The sequence below is a fragment of the Mercenaria mercenaria genome, chromosome 11 (assembly GCF_021730395.1).
Source record: "Mercenaria mercenaria strain notata chromosome 11, MADL_Memer_1, whole genome shotgun sequence".
NCBI classification, from domain to species: Eukaryota; Metazoa; Mollusca; class Bivalvia; order Venerida; family Veneridae; genus Mercenaria; species Mercenaria mercenaria.
The window spans coordinates 73923431-73943255 of NC_069371.1; the positions used below are offsets into that span (position 1 = coordinate 73923431).

At 34.3% G+C, this 19825-nt stretch overlaps 1 protein-coding gene across 1 annotated transcript; it reads left to right on the plus strand.

Annotated features, from left to right (window-relative positions):
• The first annotated feature begins 7807 nt into the window (after positions 1-7807).
• Positions 7808-13163, plus strand: LOC128546666 (uncharacterized). The gene is made up of 5 exons (XM_053517749.1): positions 7808-8701; positions 8966-9190; positions 9509-9689; positions 10202-10990; positions 11358-13163. Exons 1-5 carry the CDS (start codon positions 8369-8371, stop codon positions 12410-12412), a joined length of 2583 nt encoding a protein of 860 aa, XP_053373724.1. The 5' UTR covers positions 7808-8368; the 3' UTR covers positions 12413-13163.
• The last annotated feature ends 6662 nt before the right edge of the window (positions 13164-19825 follow it).

Genomic DNA, 19825 nt, shown 5'->3' on the forward strand with positions numbered 1-19825 from the left:
TGCATTATTTCATTACGAGCGGGCACCTAGGTAGAACCACCGACCTTCCGTAAGCCAGCTGGATGGCTTCCTCACATGAAGAATTCAACGCCCCGAGTGAGTTTAGTAGTCGAGACAAGCCTTTATCATTGACAAAGCCTTTTTAGTTCTGTACCTTTTCGAACACATGCATACACATGGTATGTGTAGATACTCGGTTTTGGGGAACTTGGACAAAGATTCATAAAAACTCACGGTATATATTGGTTTAATAATTTATTATATAGCCATCTTTTATAACCTGATAATATGACGTGACCGGGAAAACTGAATGAATTCAGTACCGTATAGAAATGAATTTGTAGGGTTTGAAATAGTTCAGAATATACATGTATAATAACAAGTAAGACATTTTACCGCGGTGCATTAAACTGCCACGCATCGTATCGTGTATTTTCAAGATTGTGCGTCGTACAATAGCATTTCAGCAACCCGAGTGCATTAGTACGAAACTATGTTTCCAAAATCACTATATACATTCTTTGATACCAAATATTTAACTTAATTGTAACATAATGTTGTTTTGATTCCCTGATCTTAAATAGGCGAACCTCTTGCGGCACAGGGGAAGAGTGCCTGTCTCCTTACCAGGTGGTCATTGGTTCAAATCCTTGATTAAAAGGTATGTTGATCGTTGAATTAACAGCCGTTTACGCCGCTAGCGAATACTGGTTAGAACCTCACTAAATTGGCAACAATCATTTAAATAAGTTGCTACATTTCGGATAAAAAAGAATAAGTCTGCGTTGTCTTGTTTATAAATACGGTAGTCGAAAGATTTGAGTATAATACATACGTTAATAAAAAAGGTATAAAAGGTAAAAGGATATTTTTTAAAAAATGCGCCCACGCTGTTATGAATGCTTGTAAGACAAAATACATGTATATCTGTAATTCATGTATGCAAAACAACGGATATTAAATCTTATAACTGTCTTTTCTCGGATATTTTAAATAGAAACAGTATTACGGCATTAGAACCGGATGCTAAATACGCCGCTGTTCAGTTTTGCAAAAAAAACCAAAACACTTACATACAGTTTGAGAAAACCCCTATTGTAAGTTCGCAGTCCGTGGTCCGCAGTACGCGTCGAAGTAAGCTGAAAATCTCTAGTAGAAGTAGTAGTATTGTACCACATTTATATAACACGCTTTACGTGCAAATGTACAAGTTCAAAAGTGTTTTACACAATAAATTGCAAACAATAAAAACAAATACGCATCCAACATAAACAAAACTGATTTAATATTAACAAAAACCATGAATGTAAAACATATAGTTTAAACAAGACAAACATACACACATATCTAAAAGTATTTAAGTGACCATAGGATGAAAAACTGTTCTTCGCTGAGTTATGAAAAAAAGATAACAAAAACCACTATGAGAAGTTCATTAAACTTCCTTTCAGCTACTTTTGTGTACATGTACTTCTAGCTACTTTTTTTTTCAACAGTGCACCCTTTGAGCTTTTTGCATTTTGTTCCTTGGTCCAAAGATTTGTCACTCGCCTTCGTTGAGTTCATTGTTTAGTCAGAATTTCAGGAAGACTTGCTTGATGCAGCTGTTTGGAAAACTGTATATCTCGAGTCTTCTGACAGAATGGCTACCACAGCAGCATCGTTATGAGAGGATACTGACGTTTAAGGGCGCCCTACACGGTGTTGATATTTGATTCTCCAGCATTAAATTAACAGTGACCTTGAATAGGAAAGAAATACCGTGAGCAGTTTTAATTTTTTGCAGAATCTGCTTGGCTTGTTTCTTCAGAGAACAACGTATGTAGGAACGTATTCCCCTCCTACCTGGTGAATCCATACTTACGATAAAATAACACCTGGTCCAATAATTACTAATGTGGTGTGTAAAACGCATATGACTTAGCAATAACAAAACCAACGGAGCCGAAATTTTTAATGTACATGGCAATTAAAACCTCCTGGAAAGACATGAAAAGATCGTGCTTGTGTCTGTTATAGTTCTTACGCAAGCGCGTTAGTCTAAACTTTTTTTCTGAATTTCCCTCGTACAATCTAGTTCCTCTTATCATTTACATTTATGGCGAGTTTTATAAATGTGAACGTAACTGTCAGTAGATTTTACAATTGTCGGGAAAGTCTGGATATGTTAATTGGTAAAAAAAACAACATAAAAACTACCCATGAATATCATGTGTTTTTCAAAAACCATCACAATTTCTGGCGATGTTTATATTCAAATACAGCATATTGGTTTTATGTAAGCTAAAAAACTTTTCTCCGTTTAAATGCCCAGCGAAGAGAAAACAGAACAACTAAAGAATTATAATGTACATGTATTGAAAAAATAAACCTTTGATTTTATGACAAATTTTAATGATAAGTAAGAAATAATTGATAGATGCAATTGACGCCTGGACACTATGATCATACTATTCTAGATTTATACTTACTTACAAGAATCGAAATATGACATGAATGTTGCGAAAAAAGTTTGATTGCTGATTCTCCGGAAGTTACTTTCTTTAAGGGCTGTTACTTTGAACATGTGAAATTCCGACTTTTTCAAGTACAATCTGATCACCTCGGCCTTTATGTTATTATATATGGAAATATCCGATGTTTTTCGATTGAGCCCGAGCAATGTATGGGATCAAACATGTAAATTATAAAATATGAATGAAACGGGCAAAGGTGTTCTGAGATTGTACAAATACCAAATCATAGAAAGTAAGAATTATTTTATGTGAAAAATGATTAGAAAAGAAACAAATTTATCACTCTACAGAACAATTGTCAGTTTACTAATATATACATTGATTTCCGGAAAAGGACATAATAAAGGGGCAACAATTTCACAATCACAATCTTCAAAGAAATGTTACATATCTTCGTTTTGATGCATTTACACAAACATACCAAGTGCTGAAAGTTCACATGACTGGACAGAAAGTAGTTTTCAGCAACTTTATTTTTACTTCTTTACAAATAAAATTCATATTTTAAATGAGATAACTTACGACAGAACATGTAATGGACAGGCAGATTGTTTGAAAAGATGTTGTTTGTTACCAAATACTTCTTTGTTTTGATGATATTCTCTTAAACCTTAATAGACAATTGTAGCTAATATTTCTGAAAAACTTCATTGCATGCTATTCTAGCAAGAAAATCTTGCATTCGTATGCATGCAATCGATGTAATAAAACCTTGAGGCCTTAAGTACGTATTTTCAAATCGATCTATACCGAATTTATCCAGTTGATTACAAGATGGCACGTTTTCTGTAATTTTCATTTTGTAAATGGTCTAATATTAGATTTTCCATTAGATATTACAACATCCTTCACGATCAAAAGAACACAATAAACAATATTGTTTCAAACTTCTTACTAAACACGTTCAGCATACATTTAGTTTTTACAAAGAAACATTCCTTTTCATTTGCAGCTTTTGCGATACAGCTGATATTTCTTACTTATCATAATTTAAAACGGAAGTAATTGTAAAAAAAAATGTAACATGTAGTATTTTAAGTGCACCAAAAATGATCAAGTAATAATATAGTAAATGGTATGACTTTCTGATTGAATAACTGTTGTCTTTTTCCATATTACAATGGAAACACGTGTCATTATGTACCAGCCCTGTGATCTTACGGATTATTTGCATTTTTAGAGTCATTAGAGATAACTGTTAGAAGAAAAAACGAGTTCAAAGTGTAAATGATAACAATGCAGTTTCAATATAAAATACTAACGTAACATACATATATTAACATTCCTGCTATTCTTGTCTGTTGAATTATGACGCTTATTTTGTACAAACAGCAAAAGGAAAGGCCGCTGTTTTGACGACAGGGAGAACATTCCTAAAATTTCTTTATAATGTGCCTTCATTAAAACACGTATTTTTTTAAAATGTATTATTCTTTGCCGTTCTGTTATCATGCTTACCGACACACGTAGCAGAGGAATAATCAAGCAGAAAAAGCTCTATCTAAACGTTATCCTCCTATAGCTAGTAGATTTTCCTAATTAATACCGGCAACGAAGAAATAATATTTCTTACATTACATTGGTTCCAATGTGTAGTTATTGCTACTGTTTGAGAATAAATAGTGAACGTTTTATAACAAGTATATTTTTAATAAATAGTTACGAAATTTAAGGTGTATTATATCTATGAAAGACTCGGCATTTAGTTATGTTAAACCGTGCATGTTTAAGAGGATTTTTTTTATTCCATGCCTCATGTTTTTATTTCGATGTAAATGAGATGTGGAACCAAAATTTGTAGTCCAGTTTGGCGCCATATAACCTAGACTGTGTTGGTGCGCTGTAAAACTCAAATAAATAAATAAATAAAGCGGATTTTGGCTTAATCGTTTAAGTCGTGAGTGCACATGCAATGGTTTTTAGTTCTTACAAAACCATTTTCTAAAATTATTCGTCTGTGGGCATCTTAAGTCTAAATGCAAAGTTATCTTTTTGTTAACTTTACGTATATATATCGAGTCGCGCATCGCATTCGCTCCAAGATTTTTCCGTAACTTCTCCAGTTCGTACTAGATTTGATCACTATTAATATGTATTTGCTAGTCCGATTTACCAAGTAAAAGGTTTAGTTAATTGTAGAGGATAGAACATTATGAATTACTGATTTATCTGCCCTTCAAAAATATAAACGACAAAGGCTGGGAAAATGCCTTTTTTTTTCATACAGAATTCATGTGAAAATCTTATATTTTCATTAATTTAACAATAATGTGTTTTTATTTAGTTTAAATGTTTCGTGAATTTCATTACTCCACACTCCGACATAGCTATGTTTTACTTCTTAGCTCACCTGAGCAATGCTCAGGTGACTTTTTCTGATCACTCGATGTCCGTCTGTCTGTCTGTCTGTCTGTCAACATTTAGTTCGTGTATGCGATAGAAGCTGAAATTTTCAACTGATCTTCATGAAATTTGGTCAGAATAATAACCTTGATAAAATATAGGTCGAGTTTGAAAATGGATTATCTGGGGTCAAAAACTAGGTCACTATGTCAAATCAAAGAAAAACCTTGTGTATGCGATAGAAGCTGTATTTTTCAATTAATCTTTATGAATTTTAGTTAGAATAATTACCTTGATAAAATCTAGGAAGAGTTTGAAAATGGGGTATCTGGGGTCAAAAAGTAGGTCACTAGGTCAAATCAAAGAAAACCTTCTTTAGTAGCTGTATTTTTCAATTAATCTTCATGAAATATGGTCAAAATGATTGCCTTGATAAAATCTAGGTCAAGTTTGAATATGGATCATCTGGGGTCAAAAAGTAGGTCACTAGGTCAAATCAAAGGAAAAGCTTGTATATGCGATAGAGGCTGTATTTTTCAACTGATCTTCCTAAAATATGGCCAGAATTATTGCCTTGATAAAATCTAGGTCAAGTTTGAATATAGGTCATCTGGGGTCAAAAAGTAGGTCACTAGGTTGAATCAAAGGAAAAGCTTGTGTATGCGGTAGAGGCAATATTTTTCAATTGATCTTCCTGAAATTAGTCAGAATGATTGCCTTGATGAAATCTAGGTAAAGTTTAAATATGGGTCATCTTGGGTCAAAAAGTAGGTTACTAGGTAAAATCAAAGAAAAACATTGTGTATGCAATATAGGCTGCATTTTTCAATTGATCTTCATGAAATTTGGTCAGAATAACTGCCTTGATAAAATCTACATTGAGTTTAATTATGGGTCATCTGGGGTCAAAAAGTAGGTCACTAGGTCAAATCAAAGAAAACCTTCTTTAGTAGCTGTATTTTTCAATTAATCTTCATGAAATGTGGTCAGAATGATTGCCTTGATGAAATCTAGGTCAAGTTCGAATATGGATCATCTGGGTCAAAAAGTAGGTCCCTAGGTCAAATCAAGGAAAAGTCTTGTGTGTACAAAAGGGGCTGCATTTTTCTCTGGATTTCCTAAAATTTGGTCAGAATGGTTGCCTTGATAAAATCTAGGTCAAGTTCGAATATGGGTAGTCTGAGGTCAGAAACTAGGTCACTAGGTCAAATAAAAAAAAAGCTTGTGTATGCGATAGAGGCTGTAGTTTACAAATGATCCTCATGAAATTTGGTCAGAATAATTCAAATCAAAGGAAAAGCTTGTATATGCGATAGAGGCTGTATTTTTCAACTGATCTTCCTAATATTTGGCCAGAATGATTGCCTTGATAAAATCTAGGTCAAGTTTGAATATGGGTCATCTGGGGTCAAAAGGTAGGTCACTAGGTTGAATCAAAGGAAAAGCTTGTGTATGCGATAGAGGCTATATTTTTCAACTGATCTTCCTGAAATTAGTCAGAATGATTGCCTTGGTGAAATCTAGGTCAAGTTTAAATATGGGTCATCTTGGGTCAAAAAGTAGGTTACTAGGTAAAATCAAAGAAAAACATTGTGTATGCAATAGAGGCTGCATTTTTCAATTGATCTTCATGAAATTTGGTCAGAATAATTGCCTTGATAAAATCTACATTGAGTTTGATTATGGGTCATCTGGGATCAAAAAGTAGGTCACTAGTTCAAATCAAAGAAAACCTTCTTTAGTAGCTGTATTTTTCAATTAATCGTCATGAAATGTGGTCAGAATGATTGCCTTGATGAAATCTAGGTCAAGTTCGAATATGGATTATCTGGGTCAAAAAGTAGGTCCCTAGGTCAAATCAAGGAAAAGCCTTGTGTGTACAATAGGGGCTGCAATTTACTCTGGATTTTCCTAAAATTTGGTCAGAATGGTTGCCTTGATAAAATCTAGGTCAAGTTCGAATAGGGATAGTCTGAGGTCAGAAACTAGGTCACTAGGTCAAATCAAAGAAAAAGCCTGTGTATGCGATAGAGGCTATAGTTTTCAAATGATCTTCATGAAATTTGGTCAGAATAATAACATTGATGAAATCTAGGTTAAGTTCGAATATAGGTCATCTGGGGTCAAAAACTAGGTCACTAGGTTAAATCAAAGAAAATACTTATTTATGCTCAAGATTTTTTGCTCCAATTTTAATGATAATTGGTCAAAATTTTTTTCCCATAAAAACTCTAGGTCAAACATGTTTACACTGTTATGGTGTGTTTCTCAGGTGAGCGACTTAGGGCCATCTTGGCCCTCTTGTTTAATGTTACCCTGTGTTTTCCAAAAGCTGCAGACCTGCCTTTTCCATGCAATTTACATTTCTTTTCTGTTTTTCTTTTTCATTTTGTAAGTCGCATCTTTGACCTCCAACCTTTCAATATTTCAATACTTGAATATAGCTAGAGTTCAGTAGTTAAGTTTATACTTATCTATTATCTATTTCAAATCGATTGTGAAGCAAGTTCTACAACTTAATATTAGTCACTTTCAACACCTCATTCTTGATGGAATCCATCGCTACCTGGGATTGAGAGACGAGAAGCCAGTTTCCATTTTGATAACTGAGTGCCATGCAGGGGAACAACTGGCGCCATTTTTCACGTCTTTGGTATGACGGGGCCAGGGATCGAACCTATGACCTCCCACACTCGAAGAGGTTTCATGGTATTAACCTATTTTCCCTTTGAAGAAAAGTTTATCTTACAAGCATTAGGTACGCTACTCACGTCTGTTCTATATTCACAAATAGCTTAACCTTTAAACGGTTTCAGTGATAAAATTGGAAATCAAGATATGAGTGACAAAGATATGTGAAAATGTAGAGTAACAGGCGTAAACAGGTGCATGTTACATCTTTAGAAAAAGTATCAATATCGAATGGTCGTGTTATATTCGGAGTGTTTTAACATTTCATTTAAAAAGGAGTTACTTAACAGCAAATGTTTTGCTATTTTGACATAAAATTATAGTGATTTAAGTTAAAGATGAAAATGATTGATATGTATGTGAAATAATTATTGGCGTATACAAAATGGCGACGCTAAAGCAAGTTGTACAAATAGAGCCTGAAATAACCTTCCCATATAATTATGATAGCGTTAATTTTTATATATTTGAATACTACTAGTATGCGGCATGTGTCTATCTATTTCTTTAGCGCTATTAGCTATCAAAAGCTGTTTGGATATATCTAATACATCCTATACACTATTTTTCTAATGTACAATGTCAGCTATCAAAATCGAGTCGATCATCGCGACAACTAACATGAACATTCTTCTGTCTAGAAAGCGTAGATATAATTATGCCAACATCTCTTACTTAATTGCATAATACTGTCATTTACTAAGGGCAATAACTCTATATCGAGAAAAGATATATGTTACAGATTTATAGTTTCTACAAATATAATATAATATACTGGTAAATTTATTATCTGATCTTGATTACATTTATAGTCTAGGATGTTGAGTATGGAGCCAGACGTAACCTCTGAAAGTCATACCAGTTATAAAGGACAAATCAGTGATCATCTTCTGGTTGCAAGCATTGATATTGGCAATACATACACCAGATACGCATTTTCGCTCCGACACCAGTATGAACATGATCCTACAGACATATGGATGATGTCTGATCTGTGTTCAACAGAATATTCAACAGACAATCCAACTGTGATATTAATGGATGAAAACAACATGTTTGACAGTTTTGGATATGATGCACTTCACAAGTATATGGAACATCGCCAGGGTCACCTCTTCAGAGAAATAAAGCTTCCTCTTTATAAAAAAGTGGTAGGTTCGTACGTCTTAATAACTTGACGCCTTTTCATTAAACCCTTTGTTTCATAATTAATTGTTTTATGTGCAAATAGTACATCTCAAGAAACTAAACACACAGTCATATTTCAGACTGCCTGAAACAACATTAAACCCGAGCCTGTATGTATTTTGTCTATGTTTAATATCTGACCAACTTAAAATTACAAATGTTGCAATATGTATTGGCCCCACTTTATCATTAGAGTGCATCATGTAATAATCTAAACTGATTTTCAGACAGACAAAGATATACATAATGTACATATTAAAGACGAATTAGGAAAACAGACTCCTGCAGTCGAAGTGTTTCAAGCAATTGTACACCGAGTTAAAGACCATTTACAAGCTGTGCTAGTCAAAAAAAAAATGGACATACAACCTAAAGAGATATACTGGGTTATTACCGTCCCTGCTGTATTCACGGACCGAGCAGTCACTTTGATAGAAACAGCAGCAATACAGGTAGATTCGAATTTAAATCTACTCAGATGAATATCATTGAATGGTAAAGTATACATCCCAAACAAAAGCATATTATATGAAATGTATTGCTATTCAAAGACATTAGACTGTGTTTATTAAATTATAACCATCCATGCATGAAATAATGAATGTAGGGTTTCACTTCACATTTATGTTGACCAGTCATGGCGTTAACTGTGTAAGTGTTATATCTAGGGGAACAACTCATCCAGGTTTACTAGACTTAAGAAGAAAATATAAATGTTAAGTACAAATAAACATTTTAAAGTTTTATGTTTTTCATATTTCGTTCTACAGTCTGGAATTGCCAAGAATAATCTCAATATTTTCATTGAGCCAGTTTCCGCTTTGGAATATTGCAAACTCACCTACAAGTATAAACAAAAGTGCTGTACTATTCATCACCCAGGCGGATTAACTAGCTCAGATGCGGATATGTTTCAAGATGAAAGACAGTATATGGTAGTAGATATTGGAGGTATATCATCAATTTGATTTCTGTTTAGAATATATTACAAAAGACGATAACATATATATTTGTTTAAGTACGGATGTTTTCATGCGAAAGTCTTGGCAATAGCAAAGAATTGTGTCGCCGAGTTATCATAGTTTCAACATAAGTAATCAAAGGACAAAAACGTTTGACAACAAAAGTTCTGACAACACTATAGACGATTCTTACACTGACACTGACACAATGTGTAATATGAAATGTAATTAGACAGGGCGGCTAAACATTAAAATGAAAACTTTTAGATATAAATATTGTTTTTTTTTTTCTGGGTTTAACGTCACACCTACACAACACTACCGACTTGATAGAACCATCGACTTTCCGTAGTAAAGCAGAATGGCTTCCTCTCATGAAAAATTGGACGCCTCGGGTGTGAGGCTCAAGAAGAAAGTAGTAAGTTGAATAAAATATTTGCGGTTGCTTACAAATAGATCACTTACACTCATGTAACCTTCAGTTTATTGTGAATATTACAGGAGAAACACTAGATGCCACAATCCTTAAGAAAGACCTCAGACGAAATGTTACAGAGCAGCATAAGTTTTGTGTTGTTGGGAGTGGTGGTAATAGCTTACACGATGCTCTTGACAATGTATTAAAAGACATAGTTGGAAACAAAACATATAATAGGTTCCGCCTTGTAGATTGTGGATGTGCTTACAAAAAATTGCACAAAGACTTCAATGAAAAATTGAAACGGAAAACTGACGAGGAAATGAGATTCTCAGTACCTGATCTTGCAAGCCTTTTGGATAGTTTTAAAGCTAGCATTGGTACTTCTCCCTATGCTGGTGAGATTAGAGTTGTCGCCGGTAGACTGAGATTGTCTGTAGCTTTTTGGAAAGGACTTGTAGCAGAATATTGTCTGACGTTAGTCAAGCGACTAAACGATGTGTTTGAGAAGTACTCGTGTGACAAAAACATTTGTTTATTGCTCGTTGGAGAATCTGCTGGTTTTAAAACAGTCCAAGAAGCTGTGATAAATGAATTTGATAACTTTGACATTTTCATTCCGATCCAACCTAAATATGCTACTGTCGAGGGTGGTGTAATGCTTAGACATGCCCCTCCATTAACAATAGATCGTGTTCCAAACGGAAGGGACACCATAGTGATGAGAGAAGATGATCAGGCGAAAGCAAGTGATTGTGAAATAGATGACCAAGCAATCGCAAGTGATTTTGTGAAAAGCATATCCGGGATGTCAATTTCGAGCGACTTTATTGAAGACGAAACAATAACACGATCATCGAAAATTCGAAAAGGTAAATGTATCAAATACAGAATGGAACATTTTGTTTATGCACAAACTCAGTCAAAAGAAAGACTGTATTATTTTGGAAAATGGCCCGCTCAAGAATATTCCATTGACATCTTGATATCGTACTTGGTCGATATAAAAATATGAGTAGACTTCAAAATGCAAAGTGGAATGTTATATCCAATAGCAATTTTCAGGTTAAATTAGCCAGGTTTAAGAAAAATCTGAGCACATACGTCTAATTGTCTTGATTGAATAAAGTATCTATAATTATTTGTCCGTCATCATTCGATCTCAATCTCCCCTTAGGTTGACAATATTAATGTGCTACATTTTATTCTTATGGAAATATTTCTTCTTCTTTCACGCAGGACTGAAATCTTTATCACAGAGATTGCACGGAAAACCACAAGAAATATCAGTCAGACGAAAGTATATTACTGCTGATGTTATCACAGCTTACAGAGACATAGATGTGTCGAGACCACTGAAGGCGTATTTTGCTGAAGAAGATGAAAAGGATATGACAAGAGAAATGTTTTGGCTGTTCTGGGAAAAGATTTGCAGCGTATGGTTTCGAGGAGAAAATGCTACTATCCCGCTTGTACCCGTTGACAAAAGAGCAGAGGCCAGACGTGTATTTCCTATTCTTGGTAAAATTCTTGAGCATACGCTTTGTATACTTGGGCAGTTTCCTCCACAGATATGTCGTAGTCTTCTATTAGCTATTGCTCATCCCGACCAAGATGTTGATGCTGATTTAGTATTGAACGATTACCTACTGTTCGTCCCGGAAAGAGAAAGTACGCTTTTGTCGCAGAGTTTGAAGGATGTTGATTGGTCAGAAAACAGAAAGAAACGCCTCACCAGATTTTTTAGTGTGAACAAGATTTCCATGCACCCGACACCAAAGTCGTTTAAGGAAGACCTTCTAAACATTGCATATACAGAAATCATCGACTCTTCACATGTGTATGTTGCGTTGATGAGACGAGGCATTTCTGATTTTGCCTTAGAACACTTCTTTGATGTTCTTGACACTGACGGTCTGAGAGCAGTGTATGAAATCACTAAACCTACAACTGAAATAGTTGTTACAATGATTGAAAATATGTTTGACGAAGCTGACTTTAGTAGAGAAGAGAAAATCATCATCAATTATCTCAGCAACATTGTCAGCAATATGAGCAAGAAACAATTACGACAATTTTTGATCTGGCTCACAGGATCACCTTGTAAGCCACAGAAAATCGACATTACTTTCAACACATCAGAAGGCAGGTCAAAGCTTCCTATAGCACATACCACAAGTCACGTGCTCAAACTGTCCAGAGACTATAGTTCGTACCAAGATTTTGAGCGTATTTTGATGGATGTTCTGTCAAATGAATTCTTAATTGTTACAGCAGGTGTATCTGGTCGTTAAAACAACTACAAAGAAACGAATCAATATCGAAGAATTGTGTAAAGTTATAAGCATTCTTGCTACTACATCTAAATATTATGATATTCGCTCATGGTGGTTTATTTAGTCTGATCCAATATGGTTGTTTCTTTGTGACACTTGATGCGTGACCGTTGTCACTTTGGTGCGCGTAGCTCATGCTGAAATTCATTAAAATTAGTATTTTCTTTTATTCTTCTCAAAATAGGCATTTCTCACCATGTTTTATTGAAACGCTATATGCCACGATTTCAAAATCATCGCGTAATTTTTGTATTGGAGAGTCCTTGAAATTATACTGGACTTTCCAGGTTCGATGCAACCATGTGAACTTTTCTATTTTGAATTACGACCATGTTATCTACGTTGGTGTTTTACAACATAAAATCAACTTAACCGTTTATAATTGGAAAAAAATCTGATTTATGGTCAATTTATGTATCTTTTAATAGTTAACACTTTAAATAGATATTCGACATTCTTTTCTGAGAACAAGCAAAACAAGTAAATTTCTGTGTATCTGAATGACAATATGAGCTTCATAAAATTAATGCTATGTTTGAAAGTGAAATTTATAGAAGGTCATTTTCAGATACACACCTTTTCTCATATTAGACAATGCATTAGATTGAAAATGATATGATGAAAATAAACACAGTACTTTTTAATTTAATGTTATGTGATCAAGGTTAAATCACAACGAAGAGTATTTTTAAGGGCAAATTGTATAAATACGCAGACTTAATTGACAAACTGTCTTACACTACAAAGTTTTTCACGTAGTTTGACAATATATCTATATAGAAAAAGTAATGAATGATTTGTTTTTAAGGCAAATTGACAATTGCTAAAATACAAAAAAAAAAGAATTATCTTTCAACTCCACGGAGACAAAAAATAATAGACATAACAACCCATACAAAACTATTTTCTTAACAGATGCCAACACAGATACTTGCCATTATTATAATATCTGTTACCATTTTTAATAGAATTATGAAAGGATATTATTTTCAAATTCTCTATCCCCTTGTTCTGTGGTTAAGTATATTTTATCTTTCTATTTAAACAATAATAGTTTGATAGAATCTTAAAAATCTAAGGTACCAGAAGAATCTAATGTTGAAAAGTTTATATCTAGATCTTACAAGAAAGCGCCGCCATTCACTATATACCCAGTTACAGATTAGTAGATCAAACAGCAGTCTTAAAACTTTATAAAATATCCCTGCTTTCTAATACAAAATCCAGTGGTAAAGACATTTAAACGGCCTGAAGTAAAATGAATTTGTTTAGCAACTATTGTATCAGAAGAGCTATTTTTGTCTGTGTTACATTGTTCATATATTTTCGCCTTACATTCTAACAATTGGAAATGGATCCTGTTTCCAAACCCACATTAGTCATGTTAAATTAAAACATTTACCATGTTAAACATTTACCATTATGTCAAATGAATATTGTTTAAAAGACATATCATTATATGTAAATTACATTATGCTTCCATTTTAAGTTTTGAAGCAGCATTCATTGCTATGCAAACTGTCACACTTGTGGTCTACTATAGACAGTAGTCAAGGAATAAAATTTGTAACATAAAAGGATGATAGGATTTCAGTATTCACACAGATTTAACATATCAAATAAGCTGTCTAGAGAAGATAAAATAATGTTTTAATAAAACATCTAACTGCAGGACTATTATTACTTTTCCATTTCGACTGTGTTTGTAAACCATCTGTCAGAACAAATTTCAACTTCCTTGTATTGAAATTCAGACAGTTCAAGTTTTAGAAACATCAGCATATAGAATGTGTGGACGAAGAATTTTTATCATATTTTTAACTTTTTATACGCCCGTTTGAAAAACGGGACGTATTATGGGAACGCCCCTGGCGGGCGGACGGGCGGGCGGCGTCCACATACTTTGTCCGGAGCATATCTTCTACATGCATGGAGGGAATTTGATGAAACTTGGCACAGTTGTTCACCATCATGAGACGGAGTGTCATGCGCAAGAACCAGGTCCCTAGGTCTAAGGTCAAGGTCACACTTAGAGGTCAAAGGTCAAATTCAAGAATGACTTTGTCCGGAGCATATCTTCTTCATGCATGAAGGGATTTTGATCAAAGTTGGCACAATTGTTCATCATCATGAGACGGAGTGTCAAGTGCAAGAACCAGGTCCCTAGGTCTAAGGTCAAAGTCACACTTAGAGGCCAAAGGATACAAGAATGAAAACTTTGTCCGAAGCATTTCTTCTTCATGCATAGAGGGATTTTGATATAACTTGGCACAAATGTTCACCACCACGAGGCGGAGTGTCATGCGCAAGAACCAGGTCCCTAGGTCTAAGGTCAAGGTCACACTTAGAGGTCAAAGGATACAAGAATGAAAACCTTGTCCAGAGCATTTCTTCTTCATGCAAAGAGGGATTTTGATATAACTTGGCACAACTGTTCACCACCACGAGGCGGAGTGTCAAGAGCAAGGACCAGGTCCCTAGGTCTAAGGTCAAGGTCACACTTAGAGGTCAAAGGATACAAGAATGAAAACTTTGTCCGGAGCATTTCTTCTTCATGCATGCAGGGATTTTGATATAAAATGGCACAAATGTTCAAAACCACGAAGCGGAGTGTCATGCGCAAGAACCAGGTCCCTAGGGATTTTGATCAAAGTTGGCACAATTGTTCATCATCATGAGACGGAGTGTCAAGCGCAAGAACCAGGTCCCTAGGTCTAAGGTCAAGGTCACACTTAGAGGCCAAAGGATACAAGAATGAAAACTTTGTCCGAAGCATTTCTTCTTCATGCATAGAGGGATTTTGATATAACTTGGCACAAATGTTCACCACCACGAGGTGGAGTGTCATGCGCAAGAACCAGGTCCCTAGGTCTAAGGTCAAGGTCACACTTAGAGGTCAAAGGATACAAGAATGAAAACCTTGTCCAGAGCATTTCTTCTTCATGCAAAGAGGGATTTTGATATAACTTGGCACAGCTGTTCACCACCACGAGGCGGAGTGTCAAGCGCAAGGACCAGGTCCCTAGGTCTAAGGTCAAGGTCACACTTAGAGGTCAAAGGATACAAGAATGAAAACTTTGTCCGGAGCATTTCTTCTTCATGCATGCAGGGATTTTGATATAACTTGGCACAAATGTTCAAAACCACGAAGCGGAGTGTCATGCGCAAGAACCAGGTCCCTAGGTCTAAGGTCAAGGTCACACTTAGAGGTCAAAGGATACAAGAATGAAAACCTTGTCCAGAGCATTTCTTCTTCATGCATGGAGGGATTTTGATATAACTTGGCACAAATGTTCACCACCACGAGACGGAGTGTCATGCGCAAGAACCAGGTCCCTAGGTCTAAGGTCAAGGTCACACTTAGAGGCCAAAGGTCAGATACAAGAATGACTTTGTCCGAAGCATTTCTTCTTCATGCAAGGAGGGATTTTGATGTAATTTGACACAATTATACACTATCATGAGATAAAGTGTCATGCGCAGTTCCCTTCTTTAGAATTACTTCCCTTTGTTGTTATTATAAATAGCTTATATTGTAACTTTTTCATTACTAGTCGTAGGGATAAATCGAGACCACTTTTCTGTAGTACAACATGCATGCTACATCCAATTTTGAGGTGTATTTTGACCAATCTCTACCTGGTAAAGATTTTTGTGTGGACTTACAATTTTTGGGGGGATTTTTTTTTTTTTTTTTTTTTTTTTTTTTTTTTTTTAAGATTAACTTCCCTTAGTTGTTACTATAAATAACTTATATTGTAACTTTTTTTTATAATTGACCGTAGGGGAAAACCAGGACCACTTTTCTGTGGTACAACATAGATGTTAATTACTTTCCAATTTTAGGTGTAATTTAAGGTATCTCTACCTGGTAAGGAGTTTTTTGTGGACTTAGAAAAACAAAAGACTTACAATGATTACTAAACAACAACAAAATTAAAATTCCATTTGCAAATACAGGTGCTAGAGTAAAGAAATTTGCTGTGACGGGCGTATATTGTGACATTCTGGCACTCTTGTTTAAGACTTAAAAATCTTTTTTCTAGAAGTCTTTGATAATAAGTAAAGAGTTTTAAGCAAACAATCTGATATTTGTTCCTTAATTCATTGTGATGTTAATTGTACCTGATTACTTATTGTATGATTTGGCTGGAAATATGTTACTTTATATGAACTTACAATTTACAACGTTGCAACGGACAATAACCGAGACACCACCTTATTACAAAGGTTTGATCGGAGCTGTGTAACAGTAATTAAGTTCTGGAATAATTTTCCGGATCGGAACCAAGTTGCTGTAAAAACAAATTCATGCTCATAAAACATATTTTTATATTTTACCATGGCATTTTCATCTTAAATGGATGAGAAAACGTGTCTTTACATTATCAAAAGTTTATGGAAATGCCATTTAGTAGATTCAGAGACAAGGCATCTCAAAAAATACATATTTTATATAGATATTTTTCAGGTATTCAATTTTACAGTCAAGTGCGAGTTATATAGAATTCTGCAGATAATTTAGAAGTCAAGCTAAAAGGCTGCTTTCTTGAAACCCTTAGAATTTGCCCTTCGGCGGGCATGTAAAATATTGGGACAGAAAATGTATCATTTCTGTGTCATTTGGTTGACACTGGATTTAAGTTCTTGAAAAGGGAACCTTTTATAGTTTGAAATGTACTGATATTTTGTTTTTTGTGTTTCATCTAGTTTATGTTTGTGTAATTGGGTTTTTGATGAGATTCCTTTCATTCCTTGCATATAATGAAAAAAGTTTTGCATATTTGTGAGATGTTACGATGAATCTTGACACTAAGGATTTAACACATCTTCTTACCGTGAGCTAAGATCTTAAATCTTTGAAGACTGGCAAACAATATTTTTGTGTTTTTCTTTTTAATACATATCTGTCTGTAGTCCATGAAACAGTCAGTCAGGGGATCCATCTGATACAACTTACTGACCGAGTTTCTTGTGTTTTACTTGCAACCATTATTTCATTAAGATCTTGAGAATAAGCCGTTTGCTTTGGAATACGAAATGCTCCGATTTGTAAAATATGTTAACACATGATAATACATTAATTGATGAAAAACAATGAGATCTCGTGACGTGTTTTATGTTTTGCAACTTTTTGAAATGTGCACTGAACGTGTAAGCAACTGTTGAATTGTATTGTAGCTTATAAACAAGAATTTTGGAATTTTATTTTAGATTTTATATCGCTACAAAATACTAGAATTTTTGTGAATTGTATATGGGACAGAGTAATAAGCAGATTGCGAATTTTCCGACAGTATTGAATTAAATTGCACATTTTGTGTACCTAATTCAAGTAGCGTTTTGAGCCATGCAAAATTTATTAAAAACTTAGATCTATTTAAATTGTGTAGTTATGGCTGTGTGTTTTGTATGAAAGAATAGATTTATTAAACAGAACTTATTTTTGTGTCTTTATTTAAGAAGTATGCTGAGTTTTCTGATAACTAAATTGGTATACTATCACATACATTTACTACTGCATCACTTAATATTATAAAAAATGAAATAAACTGCTTACAAAAGAAAGTTAAATTCATTAAGTCAGTGGTGTCGTCTATCTTTAACATTAATCCGCACAACCTATGCAGAAGTACCTAAATACGCTCTGGTCAAACACTAACCATGGTCTCGGATTGAACTTTCGACTCAGCAAATCTTGGGTTTACGAACAACACGAGTGCAAAAGGACGCTTGTGCGGAACTTTAATTGTAATAATTGTAATCCCAGCTGCAATTTACTACGTGTAACCAAATAGACTAACAAACCGAACGCTTTGGTATGCAGTATATTAAAGAAATACATGGGTAGTTCTATAGTTTAGTACTATTTACATAATTAGATGTTTGTTTTTATTACGATTCAACTATTTCTTGGCAAAAGGAAATCTTTCATCCAGAAAATCATACAAACAGTCATATTTTCAACTGTAACATTCTCAGACTTTTAATTCCCATACACCCCTAGGTCATTGATCAGTGATTTGAAAAGAAAACTGCGTAAGGATCGAATCAGGTAATGTTCTCGGAATACTGTGACATATTCTGTGGTGACAATTTCACATGGGCCGTTTTAAAAAAATGAAGTCCACAGTTTTACAATGTAGAATATGTCGATGAAAGGTACTCGTGGAAAGGGAAAAGTCTCTGTTGCATAATGTCAAATTATTCAACATACGTTTATAAGTATAAGAAAATCAAAGAAAATAATTTAAATACTGGTAGATGCACGACTGTATGGGATGTACGATATATAACTTTTCTATTGCACTGAAATATAGTATAAACGATTAAGACTGAGAATCGGTGTTCACTCTATAATCAAGTTGCCTCCCTTGAGTAAATATAGTTTGTAGAAGTCTCAAGCTTATCCCCTAAAAGCTCTCTTGCGTTCTTGACCATTACTCCGCGGGGGACTACGTTCATGATTCTCGTTAAGTGGTTATGGTAGTTTACCACTGGTTCCCCGTTACAAACGCTTTTCAAACTCGAAAGGAAAAATTAGTAAAAACAATTATGTTTTAAGAGTTTCCGTAACATATACATGTAATCTGTCGGTAACTTAGTTTCAAAGCATTCTTAAGAAAAATACCAGTAACTTTCTGATATCTAAACAATTAGTCATTGTTTATTTCGTTATCGTACGATCTGGATTTTAGTGCCTTATATATAAACTATAAGATTTAGATATATGATACAGGTGATAGTATGGTAGATATGTTGGATACGAAAAACTACTGCTACGGAAACGAAACGACTGACCATTTATGCCGAAATATCATTTAATAATATATCAATAAAATCCAAAAGAAAATCTTTTTGAAGCATAAAATTAAATCAAGTGAAATATTAGCTGGTTCGGTGATGAAAAGTGTAACGTGCGGTGTCTGGTATTATATGCAAAAACATCAGTTCTCCCCCACTGGATGTACACACGCATTGAGTGTATGATATACTGAATAAATGTTAGGGAGTTTAATAGTGTACATTAAACGCGCGTGTATGTTCAATGTATGAGAATTATGCCAACCTATCATATACCTGCTACATATTTTGTTATACACTTAAGGGCTATATTTTAAGTAAGTTATACCAATCAATTTTACAGTTTGAACTTTGAGAAATTGCAAGAAAATTTATAAAATAACTTACAATGGTTTTGAACATACTGCAATTATTTAAACGATAGTCTGATAAAAACTTCCTATATTCTAACATATCAACGAATGACAGGGAGTAAACTAGCTAGATGACAACATATTAGTGATTGGCCGGAAAAACTACCTAGATTCTAACATATTAGTGATTGGTCGGAAAAACTACCTAGATTCT